Genomic DNA, 20,779 nt, shown 5'->3' on the forward strand with positions numbered 1-20,779 from the left:
TATCGTTTTGGTCAAGTAGGGATTAGAGATTAATAAAAAATTGGACGATTAATTGATTTTATCGATCGACTATTAATCAGCTATTTGTTTGCAAATCCCAGGTTTCCAACACTAAAGTATGCCATATTCAACACACAAAAAAACAAAATTGGACAGAAGTGTTACCTTGATTACTTGGCTTTGAATCCTTGTACAATGACAAACAAAATAGGGCAACAATACACATTACATAACATCCACAAAATACAAATAAACATAATACTTGCACACATAGTGGTAAGAATAAGACCGGTTTATCGGTAGATTCTCGATAAATCGCTTGTCAGAGTGATAAATCTGCCCAAATGATAAACCGTGATGATATGATATAATCTTATCAGCCAGCCTCCGAGTAGTGATAAATCGGACGATTAATCATTGAACAAGGCTTTTTATGGACTGGCTAGTTTTTTTCAGGAGCTCAATAACAAAAACAACATAATTATTATTTTAAATAAGCATGCGCCAAAAATTAGTACCACCTTGGACTTGGATAGTAAAAAAACTCAAAAATTAAAAATAATAATATAAGTGAAGGGATTAAAAAATCGGAGAAAAACACCTTACGAGGGGCCGGAGTGGCATCAGCCTCACGTGTGACACTTATTATTTGAGTGCTTTTTTGGAGCCAAATATCCCAAAGTTTTAAAATCTTCTTTCTTAAAAGTATTTTAAAGTAGAGTCTGAAAAAGCATGGCATTCCAAAAGATGCGTTTTGTTTGGTCGGCTGCTCCCTGCATCAGTCATTGGCGGAGCGAGCTCCCAACGGCGGCCACGCCGACGACCCAGCTCCACCACCCCCCTGTCTCTCGCCCGGCCATCTGCACGGCGCGCGATGCATCGATCCGACGCGCGGGTCCCTGCTCGCAGCCGGTGGAGAGAGAGAGAGAGAGAGCGCGCGAAGCACTGCTCGTGACGGGCGGCTTCACAGTCACAGGTGAGCTCCGCCACCAGATCCGGCTCCGGCTCCGGTCCATGCCCTTCTTCTCCAGATACGGCGGCGCGTGTTTTCGAACCAAATCCCCAGTTACCCGTTGAACCGGTTTGGGTTCAGAGTCGGATCCGGGCGATTCGAATGTGCGAATTCTTTGCGTGGATCCGGCGTGATTGAGATTCGAACTCTCTCCTCAAGCTGCAATCGATTCGAGTCCGGCTATACAGAATTCGTTGCCGTTGCCGTGCAGGTTTGTGCGTAGAATGTTGCGCGTCTGCCACTCTAGTCTCGAGGGATTAACAGCAGCAATACGAGGCAGGCAAAAAGCGCGCACATTTCGAGCCTCCTCTTCTCATATCCCCAGCAGCACGTCCTGCCCTGCCCTGTCCTGTCCACCATGGCCGGCCGGCTCGCGCTCTCCATGGTATTCCGTCATCTGTCTTCCTATCTGATTCCCCTGTGCTGCGTTTTCATTATGATTTCGCTCTGTTATTTGGGTTCAGGAGGTTGTTCCTCTGTCCCTCCGTCCGGAAATACTTGTCCGAGGAATACATGTATCTAGATGTATTTTAGTTTTACATCCATTTGTATTCATTTCCACGACAAGTATTTCCGCAACGACGGGGGGGGGGGGAGTACTGCAGCTGCAAGGCACTGCCTGTCCTGCGTTTCAGAGCGATGCCACTCGTGTTAATTCATGGGTTGCGATTGCTGTTGCCGTTGTTTATGCCGTGTTAATGTTTGCCTGTATTTGTCTCACAGGCTGCCAAGCATGTTGTGGCTGTGGCGGGGGCGACACGTTCATTTCCTGCCTTCAGGGCACCTGCTGCAAATACACCTTCTGGAGCAGGTATCTTATACGTCTGCTATGCTTCTCCTTTCAGTTTTCACCACACACATGAACTACAGCCTTGATTGGTATCCTGTTGTGGCAACTGCAAACTAGTGCCAGCCTGACGTGGCCTGCAACCTGTTACTCCCTCTGTAAAGAAATATAAGAGCGTTTAGATCACTAAACGCTCTTGTATTTCTTTGCAGAGGGAGTACTATCCTTATTACTCTGCATTCTACCGCGTCTTTTTGGTTGGTTGTTGCCATTGAGGTTGTAAGTTTCTGCTTGGTTTGGTGCATAATCAATGCAGGCAGTTTGCTTAGGAATATACAGCAGAGATACCTATCAAGCTTTGTTGGTCACAGGGTACGGTGCGTGCACTATGGCACCGCTTCTCTTTCCAAAGAGATTCATAGAATTGATCCGGAAAGAGTTATGCAGAATTTCAGAATGCTAAATAGAGGTAGCTGCCTTTTCATAAGTCACGGTTACTAATTTTAGGAGTAGGATGAGCTTTTTACCCGCATCTTTTCTGTTCCCTATGCAGGAATTTCAGGTGCAGCAAGGGACGAAGGCCATGTGCTCAGTACAGCCAGTGCGCCCTTTTATTTAGTAGATAAAGACCTACTTAAAAGGCAACTTCTGCGTACCTGTGGAGGCCTCATAGTTTCTGGCTTTACAATCTATGGCGTTAAGGTTCTGATTGACAGTTACGTTCAGGCTGTCAAAGATAGTTACACGAAGTTTGTGGCTGTAAGTGTCGACAACGCAGAACTTGAGGACACGGAGGAAGAGGCCACGGATTTAAGCACAAAATTCAATGATGTAAAGGGGGTTGACGAAGCCAAAGCTGAACTTGAGGACATAGTTCACTACCTACGAGATCCCGACGTGAGTGCGGCATTACCATCGACCTGCGTGCAGGTGTTTTAATCCAACGTTATTTCTCGATGCCGAGTTGCTGACCTAGTTTTACATTCTTTGCAGCATTTCACACGCCTTGGTGGCAAGCTTCCAAAGGGTGTTTTGCTTATTGGCCCACCCGGCACAGGGAAGACCATGTTGGCAAGGGCTTTGGCTGGGGAAGCTGGTGTCCCTTTCTTTCCGTGCAGTGGCAGTGATTTCGAGGAGGTGTATGTAGGTCTTGGGGCTAAGAGAGTGCGGGAGATCTTTGATGCAGCAAAGCAGCTGTCTCCTTGCATAATATTCATCGATGAAATTGATGCGATTGGTGGGCGCAGACACGCAGGAGGTTCAACGTTGGCGAGTCAGACCCTGAACCAGCTGCTTTCTGAGATGGATGGTTTCGAGCAGAATGATGGGATAATTGTGGTTGCAGCGACCAACTTCCCCGAGTCATTAGATAGCGCCCTTGTCAGGCCTGGGCGTTTTGACCGTCAAGTCATTGTCCCTATTCCAGATGTTGAGGGCCGACGGCAGATCCTTGAGGCTTACATGTCAAAGGTATGTTTGTAAGGCTTACTTTTTGCAGCCTCTAATGCGAGGCTTTGACCTTTACTCCATGAATTCTTCCATGCAGGTGTCTACAGCCAAGGGTGTGGATGTGATGACCATTGCGAGGGGGACGCCTGGGTTCTCAGGTGCACACCTTGCAAGCCTAGTGAACGATGCCGCCCTCAAGGCTTCCATGGATGGGGCAAATGCTGTTGGGATGGATCACTTTGAGTATGCCAAGGACAGAATCATCATGGGGAGTGAGCGCAAGTCGATGGTGATATCCGATCAAGCCAGGAAGATGATTGCGTACCATGAGGGTGGGCACGCCCTTGTTGCTATCCTCACGGACGGTGCTGACCCTGTTCACAAGGCCACCATTATGCCTAGGGGATATACCCTTGGCATTGTGGCGCAGCTGCCGGGGGAAGACAGCGAGCTCGAAGTCTCGAGGAAGCAGATGCTGGCGAATTTAGATGTGTGCATGGGAGGGCGGGTGGCCCAGGAGCTTATATTTGGAGAAGCAGGGGTTGGCACAGGTGCCTTGTCTGATCTAAGACAGGCGACTCAGCTGGCGACAAAGATGGTCACCAGGTATGGCATGAGCAAGCGGGTCGGCCTTGTTACCTATAGCAATGACGACGATGTTGGCGGTGGCAAGACGAAGAACATGAGCGGGCGAACGTCAGAACTGGTTGATGAGGAGGTGAAAGCATTGTTGGACAAGGCTTACATGAACGCCAAAACGCTTCTCACGAAGCACAACAAGGTGCTCCACGCGCTAGCAAATGCCCTCCTGGAGCATGAAACTCTCAGTGGTGACGCGATCAAGGAGCTAGTTTCGACAGGACGACAAGGAGATGGTCCTAGCAGTAGCCAGCAAAATCAGGGAACACCTTCTCCTGGTGACGAGTTCTCGAAACTAGTATCGACTGAACAACAAGAAGATGGTCATAACAATAGCAAACAGGATCAGGTAACACCTTCTCCCACCGGTGACGAGATCAAGGAATCAGCAGGGAGATGATCCTAACAATGGTCAGCAGAATCAGGGAACACCTTCTCCACCCTAGCCTTGGAGACGCTTATACAGGAAGAAATATTTCTTTGCCTGATAGATACTACAGAGCGATGCGTATTTTCATCTGACATTTGTTTCTGGAGTCTGAAGAGAATGCGACGTGTTTTGTACTTCTGCATACTGTGTTCTGAACCAGCAAAACCTCCTGTCTTGTGCCTCAAACATGAATGTGCTCCAAAAGTATTGTGCCTCATACATGTATTTCGTGAAATCAAAATCACTAAAAGTAGGAAACATGAACTATTTATTAATATGTTCCAAATAAATGATAAAACATAGATATTTAATAAGGATATATCATGAAAATTCAAATATTGTAGATACCTTTAGAAAATATCAAAGCACTTCATGATACGAAGATGTGGAGAACCCCTCGATTGACTCCTCCCATGGAATATCGACCTCAGAGAGATCGAACTTTGGATGCGAGCACAACGTTCCCTTCCTCCCATGTCACCATCTGGTGACATGGGAGGAAGGGAGGAGGAAAAGAGCTAAAGTGGGTTGGGGAAATGGGGTTCAGGTAGGTGGGATCTGCATGCTAACGTGACGGACAGTTCAATCCGTCCCAAATCTCCTCATAATAGGATGGGAGTAGGCGATTCGGGACAGTCTGGACAAATGAACTCAACTTGGGGGAGCGGTTGAAGGTTTTCTGTCAGATCATGTGTTGATTGTTCGGACAAACAATCGGGGAAGAGCAGGGCAGCCGGCTGGAGACACCCTTAGGGCATCTCCCACTCCAGACCCCAAAATGGATGCACTATTTGTCCGTGGACTGGTGCAGACCAGTCCGTGAAGACAAGTGTGGGAGCCGACCATCCAACCTTGTCCCCTAAACATCATCCCTTGGTTTTCTAAGTGTGTAGCACTTAAATATTAAAATACGACAGTAGTTCAAGTGTAAATGTAATAATCCAACTAAGTTTCGAAATAAAATAGTTCAAACTTGAATTCAACTCGCACATATGTTTAGTTGTCCCCTTATCTGCCGACAAATGCTCAATCATATCTTCCTTACACTGCTCATGAGTTGCTCGGCGTTGAATTTGTTGATGCATTTCGACAAACTCATCAAATGTGGCCGGATTTTAATGTTGAAGTTGGATAGGATCACCCATGTTCTCAAATTCCAGACCTCCGGCAACATCGTCGCCCTCATCCTCCATGATCATGTTGTGCATGATCACACAATATTTCATCATCTCTCACAAGGTCTCCGGATCCCATTATTTAGCTGGTCCACGAACAACTACAAAACGGGGTTGGAGCACTCCAAATGATCTCCACACCCTTTAGAGCTCCTTCTTGTCTCTAGGCAAAGTGAGCTCTTCTCTGACAAACTGGCTCAAAGATGATCTTAACGAAGGTCGCCCACAAAAGATAGATACTATCAATTAGATAATAGCCCATGTTGTACTCACGCCCACTTGACAATATAGTTGCACGGAGGAGCGCGTCCTTCAGTCAACCTAGCAAACAGGGGAGACGGATGCAACACATTGAATGTCAATGTGAGTCCCGTACATGTCAATGTGAGAAGTTCTTCCATCTCCAGTGCGCGCAATCAAGAGACCGAGCATTCCTGACCACCCTCTTGCTTCAGACATTATCATAGCCTTTTTTTAACATAGTACAAACACAAGCACTCATACATACGCGCATACACTTATCCCTATGAACGCACACACGCACACCCTACCCCTATGAGCACCTTCGAGAGACTGAGCCGACATATCATCCTGAGATTTACGAAGTCAGCGTAGGCGCCTCGTCGTCGACGGGAATGTCTCCTCCCACTGAAAGCGCATCACGGAAAATCCTGAAATAAATGCAGGAATAATACGAGCACCAAGACTTGAAACCTACTGGGCTGGGATACCACTATCCCTCTAACCATCCAACCACATGTTGGTTCGCCATTACCACAACCTTTCGGTGTCTCGAACAGTTGGTTCTCTCAAGTACTAAGCTCCAAACACCTTGATCACAACAGTAGCAAACCTCACCATGGCGTCTTTGCATGTGCTCTCAGACATCTGGAGGTACTCGACCCACGAATCCGCGGCTGTACCATAGGCAAGCATCCGCAATGCAGTCATGCACTTCTGATAACTAGAGAATCCAATTCTCCCTATAACATCCTTCAAGATGAAGTAGTCATCATAGGACCGGACGCCATAGAGGCGATCAAACACAAAATTCCGCATTCGAAAGTGCCGGCGAAAATTATTCGCGAATAGGGCATCGGGGGCAAAGTAGTCGTCCATGAGCGTCAAATGCCCCCGTGCCTTTGTTCCGATTTAGCACTCGATGACCCTTGAAATAGATAACATGCTCTTCCACATGCTCCGAACCCATTGCTTCGAAGAAGGGAGAAAATTTGTCAAAATTTTAGTACAATCATTTCACCAAACACTTGTCGGGCATGATGACTCCAATGGACAGCAACCGTGTGGGCGAATGGTACTAACGCAGCGGACGGAGGAGAGGTATGGAACGACGGCATAGGCAAAGCGGCGTGGTGATCAGGTGGAGTGGCGGAGGTCGAGGAGGTCCGTCAAGGGCTTGGCGGACGGCCCGGGTGATACAACGGCAACATCAGCCAGGGAGGAAGCGGATGCAGAGAAGGGGGAAGGGATGGAGACGCGGGTCAGGGTGTGGTTTTGGGTGGGCCATAGGTGTCGGAGTCCTGCATAGATCATATGAAAACGTATTTTATCATGAAATGTGAAGTACACATCCCTATGTATATGTGCATTTTCCTTAAATGGGAGTTAAAAAAAGTTGGTTTTCCATGTTTCCAAAAAATTTGAGTGTGTTTTGTTGATCTGAAGATGCTCGGGTTGGGTCGTCTGCCCCCACTCCATGGCGGGGTTCCTTGGCACCCCATCTGGACGGCGCCGAGGACGCGATGCATCGGCCGGGCGCGCAGCCCCCCGCTCGCAGCCGGTGGAGAGAGCGCGCGGAGCGCTGCTTGTGACGGCCGGCCTCACAGGTGAGCTCCGGTTCATCTCCTCTGCTTTCGAATCAAGGCCCTAGTTGTCCATCGAACCGAAACCAATTTGTGGTGGGTTGAGAGTTAGATTTCTCCATTAATTTGGTAGATTGATGAATCCGGTTGGAAACTTTCTCGCCTGAAGCTGTCTTTAATCGATTCGACGAGTCCGGATACAGAGTTGGTTGCCGTCGCCGTACAGGTCTGTGCGGCGTAGTAGAGCCGGACACGTCGACACAGTTAAATACGGCGCGGCCACTCGATGCAGTTAAATACGGCGCGTATGTATAGATAGAGAAAAATCAGACCTGAAATCGCCGAGCAAGGCAAACAAATTTCGAGCGATTGTCGCCCTCTCCAGCAGGGTATGTATCGGATTATTGATTTCGAGCACCTACGGGGATTGGGCTTGCAGGATTGGGTGGAGGCTTGGGAGAAAATCAGGGGGCTTTGTTGGCTTAGATCTCTCTCTCTCTCTCTGTCTTTTTCTTTTACGTTATGAGGATGATGGTTTCGCTTTAATCGCTGGGTTCAGGAGGGTTGTTCCTGTCCAAAGGAACACAAATCTTTTCTTTTTACATGTTATTACTCGATGATTATCGATGCTGAAACTGCAACTGCAAGGCACTGTCTGGCTGTGTTTTAGATCATGGGCTGCCGTTGTTGACTACAGTTACACTATCTGACCGGGTTAATTTTTATGTGTCACAGCCACAGGATGCAAAGAATCTTGTAGCTGCATCTTCAGCTCCTGCTTTCAGGGCCCCCGCTGCAGATACACCTTCTGGAGCAGGTATCTTATATGACTGCTATGATTCTCTCTCCACCACACACATGAACTATATGGCAGAGGTAGTGAGTTTCTGCTTCGTGCATCAATGCAGGTGGTGTGCTTAGAAATCTACAGCCAAGGTACCGGTCAAGCTTTGTTGGCGGGTGTGCACTTTGGCACCGCTTCTTCTTTCTAGGGAGATTCATAGGAGGTGATCCAGAAAGAGTTATGCACAACTTCATCAAATGGATACATCAAGGTAGCCGCCTTTTCTTTCGTCACGTTTACTAGCTAGGAGTAAGTTGAGGTTTTATCCGTAAATGACGGTTGGCTTGACAACTTTTGTGCGCACGGATGGACTCTATTCTTTATGCAGGAATTTCATGTGCACCAAGGGAGGAAGGGCCTGCTCTTGGTACATTTAGTGCACCCTACTACATAATAGAGAAAGGCCTAGTTCAAAAGCAGCTTCTGCTTACCTGTCGAGGCATTATAGTTACTGGCTTTGCAGTCTATAGCATCAAGCTTTTGATTAATAGTTTCAGTAATAGTTCCGACGACACAGAAGCTGGTAAATTCGATGGCTTGAAGGAAGTGACTACGGATTTAAGCACAAAATTCAGTGACGTAAAGGGGGTTGACGAAGCCAAAGCTGACCTTGAGGACATTGTTCTCTACCTACGAGATCCCGAGGTGAGTGTGGCATTGCCATCAACCTGCGTGCAGGTGTTTTAATTCAACAATTCTTTCTCGATGCCGAGTTGTTGACCTGGATTTACATTCTTTGCAGAGTTTCACTCGCCTTGGTGGCAAGCTTCCAAAGGGTGTTTTGCTTGTGGGCCCACCCGGCACTGGGAAGACCATGTTGGCAAGAGCTGTAGCCGGGGAAGCCGGTGTCCCTTTCTTTGCGTGCAGTGGCAGTGATTTCGAGGAGGTGTATGTGGGTATTGGGGCTAAGAGAGTGCGGGACCTCTTCCGTGCAGCAAAGAAGCGATCTCCTTGCATAATATTCATTGATGAGATTGACGTTGTTGCTGGGCGCAGACGTGCATTAGACCCGCCGTGGGCAAGGCAGACCATGAACCAGCTGCTTTCTGAGATGGATGGCTTCAAGCAGAATGACGGAATCATTGTGATTGCCGCGACCAACTTCCCAGAGTCGCTAGATAAAGCCCTCATCAGGCCTGGGCGTCTTGACCGCCTAATCCATGTTCCTACCCCAGATGTTGAGGGCCGACGGCAGATTCTTGAGGTGCACATGTCAAAGGTACGTATATAAGGCTTATTTATTTTTTGTGGTCTATGATGCGAGTCTTTAACCTATTCTCCATGAATTCTTCCATGCAGGTGTGTAAAGCAGAGGGTGTGGATGCGATGACCATTGCGAGGGGGACGCCCGGGTTCTCAGGTGCAGACCTTGCAAACCTAGTGAATGACGCCGCTCTCAAGGCTTCCAGGGATGGGGCAGATGCTGTTGGGATGGATCACCTCGAGTATGCCAAGGATAGGATCATCTTGGGCAGCGAGCGCAAGTCGATGGTGATATCTGATCAATCCAGGAAGATGACTGCCTACCACGAGGGTGGGCACGCCCTTGTTGCTATCCTCACGGACGGGGCTGACCCTGTCCACAAGGCCACCATTAGGCCCAGGGGAAATTCTCTTGGCATGGTGGCGCAGCTGCCGGGGGAAGACAGCGAGCTGGAACTCTCGAGGAAGCAGATGCTTGCATCGCTGGATGTACTCATGGGGGGCCGGGTTGCTGAGGAGCTTATATTTGGAGAGACTGGTATCACCACCGGTGCCTCATCTGACCTAAGCAAGGCGACTCAACTGGCGAAAGACATGGTCACCAGGTATGGTATGAGCAAACTGGTAGGCCTTGTTTACTATGGCAACAACGGCGATGGTGGTGATGGTAAGATGACAGCCCTGGTGTCTGAGGAGGTGAAAGCATTACTGGACAACGCTCACAAGAATGCAAAAGCGATTCTCACGGAGCACACCAAAGAGTTACATGCGCTAGCCAACGCCCTGTTGAAGCATGGAACTCTCACTGGTGAAGATATGGTGAAACTAGTATTGACAGGACAAGAACCAGATGATCTTAACATTAGCCAGCAGAATCAGGAAACACCTTCACTCACTGTTGGTGAGATCACAAATCTAGTATCGACAGAAGAACAAGTAGATGATCTTAACAATTGTCAGCAGGACCAGGGAAAATCTTCTCTCACTTGTGACAAGAGCACCAAACCAGTATCGACAGAAGAACAAGGAGATGGAACTCTCACCGGCAACGAGATCACGGAACCGGTGTCGACAGACCAACAAGTAGGTGATGCTAACAATGGTGAGCAGGTACAGGGAAACACCTTCTTCGCCCTAGCCGTGGAGGCGCTTCCAAGAGTACTTCCGTTCCTGATACTTCTGTTGTAAGCACACGAAATGTAAAGAGTAATCGATGTGCACGGTCTGGATTTCTCCGGCTAGTGTTTCTCAAGTGTGACTATAATGGGGCGTGTTTTAATTTGTAGTTTTACATATTGTGTTCTGAACCAGTAAAACCTCTTGTTTTGGGTCTAAAGCATGAATGTGCCCCAAGATTTCTATCGGAAATGCAATAGTGTTGCTGTGAATGGGCAAAGATATCTAAATGCAATCTCATACATTTTTCCCCAGCTGCAAAACAATATAGAAAATACCATTAGGCGCTTCCATAAGTGTATCATGTGCGCCAGTGACTAACTATAAGTCTGTAACCTATTGTCTACTAGGGCACCCCGGTGCATGTAGCTCCCGCTTGCGCAGGGTCGGCGAAGGGTCCAACCACTATTGTCTGCATGTAAAAAAAGATATGACCTTGTCTCTGATCCTCTATTTGTCTTTTTCATTGGTTGCATTTGGTTCTCAATGTTAATCAATAAGTCCATATTAGTCTCCTGAACTTTGGTCGGGGTTTAACCCTTGACCAAAACCGTTTTCAAAACATGATGGTTTTGGTTTGAGGGTTTAACCCTCTCAGCCGTAACCGTTGAAACTTTCTACCCCGTGTAAGATCAAATTAATCAACTAGCGGGGGAGGGGTGAGTGGGAGGTTACAATAGATTCTTTGAGAAAAACTAGCTCTTCGAAGAAAAATAGAGTAAACATAACAAAATCAGAACAGTATGAAGAGATACTGAAGAATAACTTAAGCTTAGCATGCAACCAGAACTGAAACAAAGACAACAATACAGAGGAGAGCATGGCAACGAAGTAGCAGTACAAATAAACGAGTCGATCAAAGAGACCGAGACATTTCAGTACGATGAAACTATATACAAAACTAAGCACTGAGCAAAGCAGCGGATTAGATAAGCATTCAACAAAGTCTTCAGAGAGGGAAGCAAGCAATTCTTTCTCTTTTTGGGGAAAACCTCTGATCTATTCATCTTCAATCATGGCAGTACAACGAACATCAAAAATAATAAAAAAATTCTTTGAGAAATTCTGGTTCAAGTTGCTTGCGCAACTTCACGTCTGATTGAAGGGGCTGAGCTGAAACTCAGAAGAAACGGAAGTCTTCACCCTATTCTCCTTGAGCTAAATCCTCATCACTCGCAACACTCGGGGTAGATCTTGTGGTGATCTCCGGACCGTCACAATCTTGTTCTCTGGCAAGTCCACAAGCTGGATGCTCTGAACGGGCACTTAACCATTTGGAAGATGTCCGGTCTTCAAAAGTAATAAGTCTTCAGTGAACTTTGATCAGTTTCTTCAATGATGCTCAATCACTTTGCTATTAGGCTTTGAGTTTGTCATCAAATGGGATTCTCTCAAATTCGCCAGCAAGATGATTTGCTCAGAAAATAGTCGTCTTAAATCACAAGGAGCAACCAACCATGAATGGTTGAGGTGGAGAGCTATTTATACAACCACAAATGATTTTACACAGCACCCCTGAGTCAAACAATAAAAACACAATTAGTAGGCTGTATCTCAATTTCTCAGTGATGAGCTCGTTCAAGGACCTCTATGGCCGGAATCTCGTCGCTGGATGGGGGGCAGCGCCCATGGAGGCTTGGAACAGTGGATGAAAGTCGCTGGCGTCGAGGTCGAGGATCTCCTCCTCTCTCTAGTTGGTGCCAATGACCAGGGTGAGCCCCAGCACACGCGCGTGGCCCCGTTGTCGCGATCGTCGGGGCGCCCTCCAAAGGGCCGCGCCCGCCGCCAGGGAGCCAGGCACGACTGGTGCTGCCGCCGCTGAAGTTGGGCCTGGCCTTGGGCCCACGCAGCGTGACGGTGGCGCGGTTGTAGGCACCATCATGGGGCGCGTCATGGTCGAGGCAAAGGGCTTCGCGCTCCACCGCAGGTTGAGGCTCCTGTTGTGCCTTGCTATCCTGCTGAGAGGGCCTGTGCGGCACGGGGGAAGAATGTTGGGGGTGTTTTGGCTTTTTCAACAGTTACTATGGATGACCACTGACGCTAAAGTTTGGGATTGAATTGAGAAATGCAATGGGATGTAATAGAGTGCAAGCAGAATCAGATTGTTTAGAAGTCATCGAAACATGCTTAGAGTAACAATGGTGGTATGATCAAGCAGTCTCAATTTATAAATCTTGTATGAATATTGTCCGTGATATAGGAATGATAAGTTTCGGCATTGCCGCCGGGAAGCTAATTGGTGGCACATGAATTAGCTAGGGTTTGTTTCACAGATAAAACTGGTTATACTTGGCACGATGAGGCCCCTAATTTTAATCATAGATTTCTTGTGAACAATGTAATTGTTAGAGATATCATAGACAAATGAAACGACGAAGAATGAAATCGACACAGAGAAAACACAAAGATATAACGTGAAAAATCCCTCCAACACGAAGGAAAAATGAACCCACGGGCGTCAGCCAACAAATCTTCACTATATTGGAAGAGGTTACAAACGCCGATGATTTACAACTGATCAACTTATCACTTACCCTGCTACCCTCCCCCCGGCGCCCCTACCACTCCGCTATGGCCCAAGCCTCCTCCTGCCGACGGGTCTCCGTTTTGTTCCGCTCCTCAGAAGTTAGCCTTTTGAATCACAACATATAACAGTAACATTACTGGAAGCAATGAAAAGCATCTTTTGCAATAAAAAAAACTCTTCCAGAAATCAAAGTTGTGTTTTGGTTTGGTGGACTGCTCCCCCCTAGCGTCGGCCACGCCGACGACCCCCCATCTGCAGGAGGCCGCCGAGGATGCGATGCATTGCCCCGGCGCGCAGCCGTTGGAGCACGGCCGGCCGGGCACAGGTGAGCTCCGCCTTCGGCTCACCTTCTTCTTCTCTGGATACGGCGTTCAAAGCCCTAGCTAGCTGTCCACCGAGACCAATTTGGGGTGGGTTCAGAGTCGGATTCCGGTGATTCGATCGGATGTGCGGACTCTCGCGCTCCTCTCCATGTCTGGGGTTGATTCTGTAGAATCGAGCACCGGCTGTGATCCGGTCTTTCTTTCTCGCCTGAAGCTGTACTGGATTCGGGTCCGGAATCCGGATGCAGAGTTCGTTGCCGTGGCCGTGCTTGCCAGAGTTGGACTGGAGATATGCAGTTAAATACGGCGCGTCCACTCAAGTCCAGGGAGGGATTAGCAACAAGTCTAAGATAAGAGGCGGAGAAAAGCAGACCTGAAATCGCCGAGCAATCGCATACAAATCTCCAGCGATTCTCCCCGCGACTCCTGTCCCGTCCAGGGTATTTCTTTCTGTCTTTTTTTTCTGTGTGTGCTTTTATACATGTTACTTGATCCTGAAACTGCAGCTGCAAGGCACTGTCTGCCTGCGTTTCAGATCGATGCCACTCTAATTTATGTGTTGGGCTGCCGATTCAATTTCGAGCCACTTAAATTAGGAGTTGCGACGATTGCTGTTGCCGTTGTTGAATACCCGACCAGCTTAATTTCCATGTTTACAGGCTGCAAAGAATCTTGTAGCTGCGGCGGCGGCTTCAGTTCGTGCTGTCAGGGCACCTGCTGCCAATTTCTCTCTTCACCACACATCCTTGATTCTTTTGTGGCAACTGCCAAACGAGCTAGTACTAGCCTGACTTAAACGTGGACAGTAACCTGTTTTCGGTTACTATTCTTATTACTACATTCTACCACGCCTTTTTGGTTGATTGTTGCCATTGAGGTTGTAAATTCTTCTTGGTGCTTAATCAAATGCAGCCATCGTGCTCAGAAATCTACAGCAGAGGTACTGGTGAAGTTTTGTTGGTCAGGGGGTACGGGGCTAGCACTCTGGTGTCGCTTCTCCTTCTAAAGAGATTCATAGGAGCGATATGGGAAGAGTTAAACAGAGCTTCATGAAAATTCTAAATCGAGGTAGCCGCCTTTTTCTTTCGTCATGTTTATGAGTTAGGAGTAGGATGAGCTTTATACCCATTATTAAATGACAAACACACAAATTGGTTTGACAACTTTTGTGTGCACGGATGGATTCTATTCTCTATGCAGGAGTTTCAAGTGCGGCAAGGGAGGAAGGGCGTGTTCTTGGTACAGCCAGTGCACCCTACTACATAATAGAGAAAGGCCTGCTTAAAAAGCAGCTTCTGCGTACCTGTGGAGCCCTTGTAGTTACTGGCTTTGCAATCTATGGCCTTAAGGTTTTGATTGATATGTGCGACGACAAAGAAGTTGGCAAATTCGATGCTTTGAAACAAGCGGCTGCGGATTTAAGCACAAAATTCAGTGACGTAAAGGGCGTCGACGAAGCCAAGGCTGACCTTGAGGACATAGTTCTCTACCTACGAGATCCCAAGGTGAGTGTGGCATTCCATCAACCTGCCTGCAGGTGTCTTAATTCAACAATTCTTTCTCGATGCCGAGTTGTTGACCTGGATTTACATTCTTTGCAGAGTTTCACTCGCCTTGGTGGCAAGCTTCCAAAGGGTGTTTTGCTTACCGGCCCACCCGGCACAGGGAAGACCATGTTGGCAAGGGCTCTGGCCGCAGAAGCCGGCGTCCCTTTCTTTGCATGTAGTGGCAGTGATTTCGAGGAGGTGTATGTGGGTCTTGGGGCTAAGAGAGTGCGGGAGCTCTTTCGTGTAGCAAAGAAGCGATCTCCTTGCATAATATTCATCGATGAGATTGACGCCGTTGCTGGGCGCAGACACGCATTAGACCCGTCGTGGCAGAGGCAGACCATGAACCAGCTGCTTTCTGAGATGGATGGCTTCAGGCAGAATGAAGGGATCATTGTGATCGCCGCGACAAACTTCCCGGAGTCGCTAGATAAAGCCATTGTCAGGCCTGGGCGTCTTGACCGTCAAATCCATGTTCCTACCCCAGATGTTGAGGGCCGCCGGCAGATCCTTGAGGCTTACATGTCAAAGGTATGTAAATAAGGCTTTACTTGTTTTTCATGGCATCTGATGTCAGGCTTTGATACCAAGCGGCTAGCTTGGTAAGCTACCAACAAAAAATTGCAATCAATGATGTCAGGCTTTGACCCTTTTCTCAATGAATTCTTCTATGCAGGTGTGTAAAGCCGAGGGTGTGGATGCAATGACCATTGCGAGGGCGACACCTGGGTTCTCAAGTGCAGACCTTGCAAACCTAGTGAACGATGCTGCTCTCAAGGATTCAAGGGATGGGGCAGATGCTGTTGGGATGGATCACCTCGAGTACGCCAAGGACAGGATCATCATGGGCAGCGAACGCAAGTCAGCGGTGATATCTGATCATTCGAAGAAAATGACTGCCTACCATGAGGGAGGTCACGCCCTTGTTGCTATCCTCACGGACGGTGCTGACCCTGTCCACAAGGCCACAATTATGCCAAGGGGAAAGGCTCTCGGCATGGTGACACAACTGCCAGGGGAAGACAGCGAACTGGAACTCTCGAGGAAGCAGATGCTGGCGAGGCTGGATGTCCTCATGGGAGGGCGGGTGGCTGAGGAGCTTATATTTGGAGAAACCGGGATCACAACTGGTGCCTCCTCTGACCTAAGCAAGGCTACTAAATTAGCGAAAGACATGGTCACCAGATATGGCATGAGCAAGCGGGTCGGCCTTGTTTCCTACAGCAACGACGGTGATGGTGGTGATGGCAAGACAACGGCCCTGGTTGATGAGGAGGTGAAAGATTTATTGGATAACGCTTACAAGAATGCGAAAACGATTCTCACGGAGCACAACAAGGAGTTTCATGCGCTAGCAAACGCCCTGCTGAAGCATGGAACTCTCACTGGCGACGAGATCATCAAACTAGTATTGACAGAACAACAAGCAGATGGTCGCAACAATAGCCAGCAGAATCAGGTAACACCTTCTCTCACTGGCGACGGGATCACGGAACCGGTGTCAACACAAGAACAAATAGGCGATGCTAAGAATGGTCAGCAGTAATTGGAGACGCTTACAAAAGTACTTTTGTTGCTGATACTTTTGTCGCAAGCACGCAAAATGTAAAGAGCGATGTGTACCGTCCGAATTTCGCTGACTTTAAGTGTTTCTCAAGTGTGAAGAGAATGTGATGTTGTAGTAAAGCCTCCTGTTTTGAGCCTCAAGCATGAATGTACCCCAATATCTCTGTTGGAGCCTCAAGCATGAATGCACCGCAAGATTTCTGTTGGAACTGAATGGGGTTTCTGTGAATGAGCGAGTTGTGTGAAAAATGCAGGTTCACAGCCCTAGCGCATGAATTTACCCCAGCTGCAAAACATAATAAGAATATTCGTGATTGCTGGACTGTAACCTCTTTTTTTTTTATGGATGATTACTGGAGCCAAAGCCCTGTGTGTGTGATATTCTAGCTAAACCTAGCCTTAAAGCGCAAATTTTATAGAGGGTTGCTACGCGTCGGCCGGTGGATCTTCTTAAAAGATCCGCAGCAGCCGTTAGATCTCCATTTTCTTGATTGCAACAAAGGTGGTATTGCAGAACCCTTTTTGCAATAAAGCTCATGTTGCAGAAACTTTTTGAAACATAGGCGACGTTGCAGATTTTTTTTTTCGTCTTCAGTTCCTTGCAACATGGGTGTTGTTGAAGAAATTTTTGCAATATAGTTGATTAGATATTATTCTTTAGTAAGTTCATCCAATGGAGATAGGGTGAGGAGAAAGAAAGGAGAAAACTAAAGAGAAAGATGGACAGTAGATTGACAGTATCCGAATCAAATAAGAAAAAAAAACATTGCTATTTGATCAAATCCCAATTGTGTGGGTGTAAAATAGAAAAATCCCGTTTTGGCTTGCGGTGGGCATAGGACTGAAAATCATCTTTTGTCGGGCCCTTTCGACTCGAAATCCAAACGGAGTGGTTCGAATCCACCTCAGAACGAACAATGAAAAGGCGCCGAGTGGGTGCAAGCTCGAGGATCTAGGAAGGATGGAAGAAAGCTTTACCGCTTTTGCACTTAACTACTCGAACTTCTTGTTAGAAAAAGTGAAAATAACTCAGTTCGAAAGAGCGTTGGGCTTCATCGGTTAGTGTGCACCAAAGGATGAGGTTTATTTCCCGCCCTACAAATTCAAACCGTTCTAGCTTGATACTGTGATATCGTCAAATCATCCAACGGAGCATGGAAACCATTTAGATGGTGGTAGTAGCACGGTCATGACGCCACTTTCTAAACCAAAGTTTCCAAAATCCAATGCGGAACCAAGCAGTAAGAGAAATTCATCATGATAATTTTTAGTCAAAAACCAAAGTGAAACAGAGAGAATGGAGAGTCAGTGACAATGAAAAAATTGTTGAGGAATCATGTTGAAAGAACAACATTCTGTGTGATAAATATCGTATACAGAGATTTTTCATGTGTCGACGCTTTTGATTCAATTATGAAAGTACGATGTACTGGCACCCCTAGTTACGCAGAAGTGCAAGCACATAAGCAGATGACCAGACCTTACCAGCATACTCAAAAAAGTATTCTGTACCGGGTATGTGCTCTTGACAAGCAATGTTTCAAGTCTAGTTGTGTCAAATCGGGTGTGAACTGTCCTTTTAGGTTCTGGCTGGTAGAGCAGAGGACTGGAAATCCTCTGTAGTTTCAAGCATGGGACTTTAAATCCCAATTGCACTAGGTAGCTCTGTGGTTCGGTTCCATAATAGAATGAACAATGAATGAATATGGGCGGTCAACTAGGTTTCGAACATCAATGTGCTTTTGGAATCTTCCTATGTAACAAATAATATTCTGGAACAGTTTAGGACACAACAGGCCTCAATAGAAAGTGAGCTTTTTTGGCGTATAGCCACTCGAAGCCCAATAAGCGTATGGGTTGCCCCCTCAACTCAACCCTGACGAGTACGTGGGTCAGGGAGCATTTAGACTATTGACCACTACCACTAAGTCCACAATTCACAAATTGATTAACCCCACATAATGGAGCTCAAAAGTCGATAACCAAACCTACCTTTTTAGTATCTTTAAACCGCACATAAGAAATATTAATTATGAATGAATCACCTTGCAAGAACATACATGAAACAACTTTCTATTTTGTCGAACAACAAGTCGGACCCAATGAACAATTCCTTTCAAAGGTATGTTCTAGAGTTTTTTCCACTATATTCGCGATATTTAACAAAGTAGAATACATTCTTCACGATTTCTAGAGTTTTGGGGTTACTTCACTGATATCAATTTTCGTCTAAACACGGCCTCTAGGTTACTTCACAGTGTAATACAACAAGTCAAGATGGGTGTGCCTAGGTCTCAGTCGACTGAGATTTAACCAAGTCTCAATCAAGCGACAAGTACATAATAATAAGAAGAAAACTGGAAAGAAAGTATTTGTATGAATCTTCATGCAAGGTGCAAGGAATACCAATTTTGCTAAAGCACAAGTATTGCACATCTAAGTCCTATGTCATTGATCTTATGTGGAGATTTGTGTGAGTATTTTTTAACTCCCATTTTCCTTTTTCTTTTTATACTTGATTAAGTTACTTAGATGTGCAATAATTTAGGAACATCTAGATGTGCCTTAGACAAACCCAAGAAATATATAACATCGACTGAGACATAACAAAATTAAAGTCTACGGAAACTTAACAAAACTCTACATAAAATGGAGACATCGTGGATCCAGGCAGAAACGAGCAATCCGGACTCCTGAGGGAGCAGCGGATCTATTTGTCGCCGATTCTGATTTCGACTCCGGCCCCGACTGGCTTCCCCCATCCGGCGGCTTCGACCTACTCCCAGTAGATTATTTAAGGAGGAGATCCCGTTCTCTTTGGTTCATAGTCTCTTCGACCCCGCCGGCGATCGAGAGGAGGTCGAGATGGAGATGTCGCCGAGCTTCCTGCTGCCGTGTCTCGCCATGGTGCACGGTGTAGGCGCCGAACACCAACAACCCACGGCGACGATGCTGTTCAGTCTCGCCGAACACCAACAACCCACGGAGTCGCCCTTGAGGAGGAGCTGAAGAACAAATCGGTCTGCCCCACACCGCAGGGGTGGATGTTAGTCCAGCATCGAGACGCCGCCGACACCACCTACCTGCTGGACCCGGGCAGCAGCCAGAGGATCGATCTCCCAATTCTCGCAATCCAGCAGGGCCTGATCCCGTACTGCAGCTGCCTGCTCGCTGGCGACCCCACGGCCCCGGGGTGCCCGGTGAAGTTGCGGATCACCGGCAAACACGATCGAGAATGAGAGAGAAACGAGAGGTGGAAGACAATGGTTTTGCGCTGCTCAACTGTCACAGCTTTTCTGCTTCTTCTGGTATTATCAGGCTAGCTCAAAACGGCTGCCGAATTACAAGGAAATTGCCCACTTCTTCAGCAGGCCTATTGGTCGTGCCATCCCACGACGCCTAGCTGAGATCGGGCGACTACTTTGCCCGCACGGACTGCAACGATCATGCCATCCCATGACCTGGTAAGGCGAGCAAAACTAGCTAACAGACTAACTGAAAACTACTGACAGAAAAACGTCTAACTGAAACTTCTAAACCCGTATGTGCACAGGCACACGCTGACGGTCAGTGTTTATTCAGAGTACTGTAACCTGAAACTTGAGTGTGTGTGTGTGTGCAGATTATCCAACAAATCACCCCCTAATCTGCTACACACTGAATCACCCCTAGCTTGTGCCGTAGCTCAACGTACCGGCTCCTTCCAAGGGTTTTTGTGAAAATATCTGCAACTTGATCTCCGGTTCTGACATGGACGACATCCACTCGCCCCAGCTCAACACACTCTCTGATATAGTGATACCTGAGGTCAATGTGTTTACTCCTCTCATGATGCACCGGATTTTTGCTCAGTTCGATTGCAGATCTGTTGTCAACACGCAGCTTGACCTTCTGAATTTTTGTACCCAGCATTTCAGCAAGCAACCTGCTCAGCCACACAGCCTGACTTGCTGCTGTTGCTGCTGCTATGTACTCGGCCTCGCATGAAGATTTTGCAACCACCTTCTGCTTCTCGGAGGACCAAGTAATAGCACCTGAACCGAGGAAGAACACAATGCCTGTGGTACTTTTCCTGTCATCAAGATCTCCTGCGTGGTCACTGTCACTGAAACCAGTGAGAACAGTTTCCCCTTCTGCTCTGTAGATACATCCAAGATTCAGAGTGCCCTTGATGTATCTCAAAACTTGCTTGATTGCAGTCCAATGTTCCTTTCCTGGTGCTTCCATGAAATGGCTTAGAAGCCCCACAGCATATGCAATATCTGGTCGTGTGTTGAC

General features: G+C 47.3%; 4 protein-coding genes across 9 annotated transcripts; all 4 read left to right on the forward strand.

Moving 5' to 3' along the window:
* Positions 1 to 732: 732 nt before the first annotated feature.
* Positions 733 to 10,831, forward strand: LOC109780946 (ATP-dependent zinc metalloprotease FTSH 4, mitochondrial). Of its 6 annotated transcripts, XR_012183430.1 has the most exons (8): positions 733 to 976; positions 1,224 to 1,397; positions 1,736 to 1,823; positions 2,116 to 2,268; positions 2,353 to 2,696; positions 2,793 to 3,269; positions 3,346 to 4,521; positions 10,739 to 10,831. XR_012183430.1 is itself a non-coding variant. In XM_020339528.3 (6 exons), the coding sequence occupies exons 3-6, from the start codon at positions 2,241 to 2,243 to the stop codon at positions 4,285 to 4,287; spliced, it is 1,791 nt and encodes a 596-aa protein (XP_020195117.1). In that variant the 5' UTR covers positions 739 to 976; positions 1,736 to 1,823; positions 2,116 to 2,240; the 3' UTR covers positions 4,288 to 4,533. The 6 variants fall into 6 exon arrangements, 3 of the variants coding, with proteins under 3 accessions (XP_020195117.1, XP_020195115.1, XP_020195116.1); XR_012183431.1 differs by lacking the exon at positions 1,224 to 1,397 and having other exon boundaries at positions 739 to 976; XR_012183429.1 differs by having other exon boundaries at positions 778 to 1,397.
* On the forward strand, positions 7,210 to 9,390 carry LOC123494125 (ATP-dependent zinc metalloprotease FTSH 5, mitochondrial-like). The gene is made up of 5 exons (XM_045228814.1): positions 7,210 to 7,339; positions 7,986 to 8,132; positions 8,224 to 8,370; positions 8,488 to 8,804; positions 8,902 to 9,390. The coding sequence occupies exons 1-5, from the start codon at positions 7,210 to 7,212 to the stop codon at positions 9,388 to 9,390; spliced, it is 1,230 nt and encodes a 409-aa protein (XP_045084749.1).
* Positions 9,454 to 10,636, forward strand: LOC141022197 (ATP-dependent zinc metalloprotease FTSH 4, mitochondrial-like). Its single transcript, XM_073498418.1, has one exon. The coding sequence runs from the start codon at positions 9,486 to 9,488 to the stop codon at positions 10,548 to 10,550; it is 1,065 nt and encodes a 354-aa protein (XP_073354519.1). The 5' UTR covers positions 9,454 to 9,485; the 3' UTR covers positions 10,551 to 10,636.
* Positions 10,832 to 12,418: 1,587 nt separating the features above from the next.
* LOC109780930 (ATP-dependent zinc metalloprotease FTSH 5, mitochondrial) lies at positions 12,419 to 17,352 on the forward strand. The gene is made up of 5 exons (XM_073499501.1): positions 12,419 to 12,508; positions 13,249 to 13,390; positions 14,589 to 14,893; positions 14,990 to 15,466; positions 15,612 to 17,352. The coding sequence occupies exons 1-5, from the start codon at positions 12,419 to 12,421 to the stop codon at positions 16,479 to 16,481; spliced, it is 1,884 nt and encodes a 627-aa protein (XP_073355602.1). The 3' UTR covers positions 16,482 to 17,352.
* The last annotated feature ends 3,427 nt before the right edge of the window (positions 17,353 to 20,779 follow it).

Source organism: Aegilops tauschii, chromosome 5 (genome assembly GCF_002575655.3).
Source record: "Aegilops tauschii subsp. strangulata cultivar AL8/78 chromosome 5, Aet v6.0, whole genome shotgun sequence".
NCBI lineage: Eukaryota > Viridiplantae > Streptophyta > Magnoliopsida > Poales > Poaceae > Aegilops > Aegilops tauschii.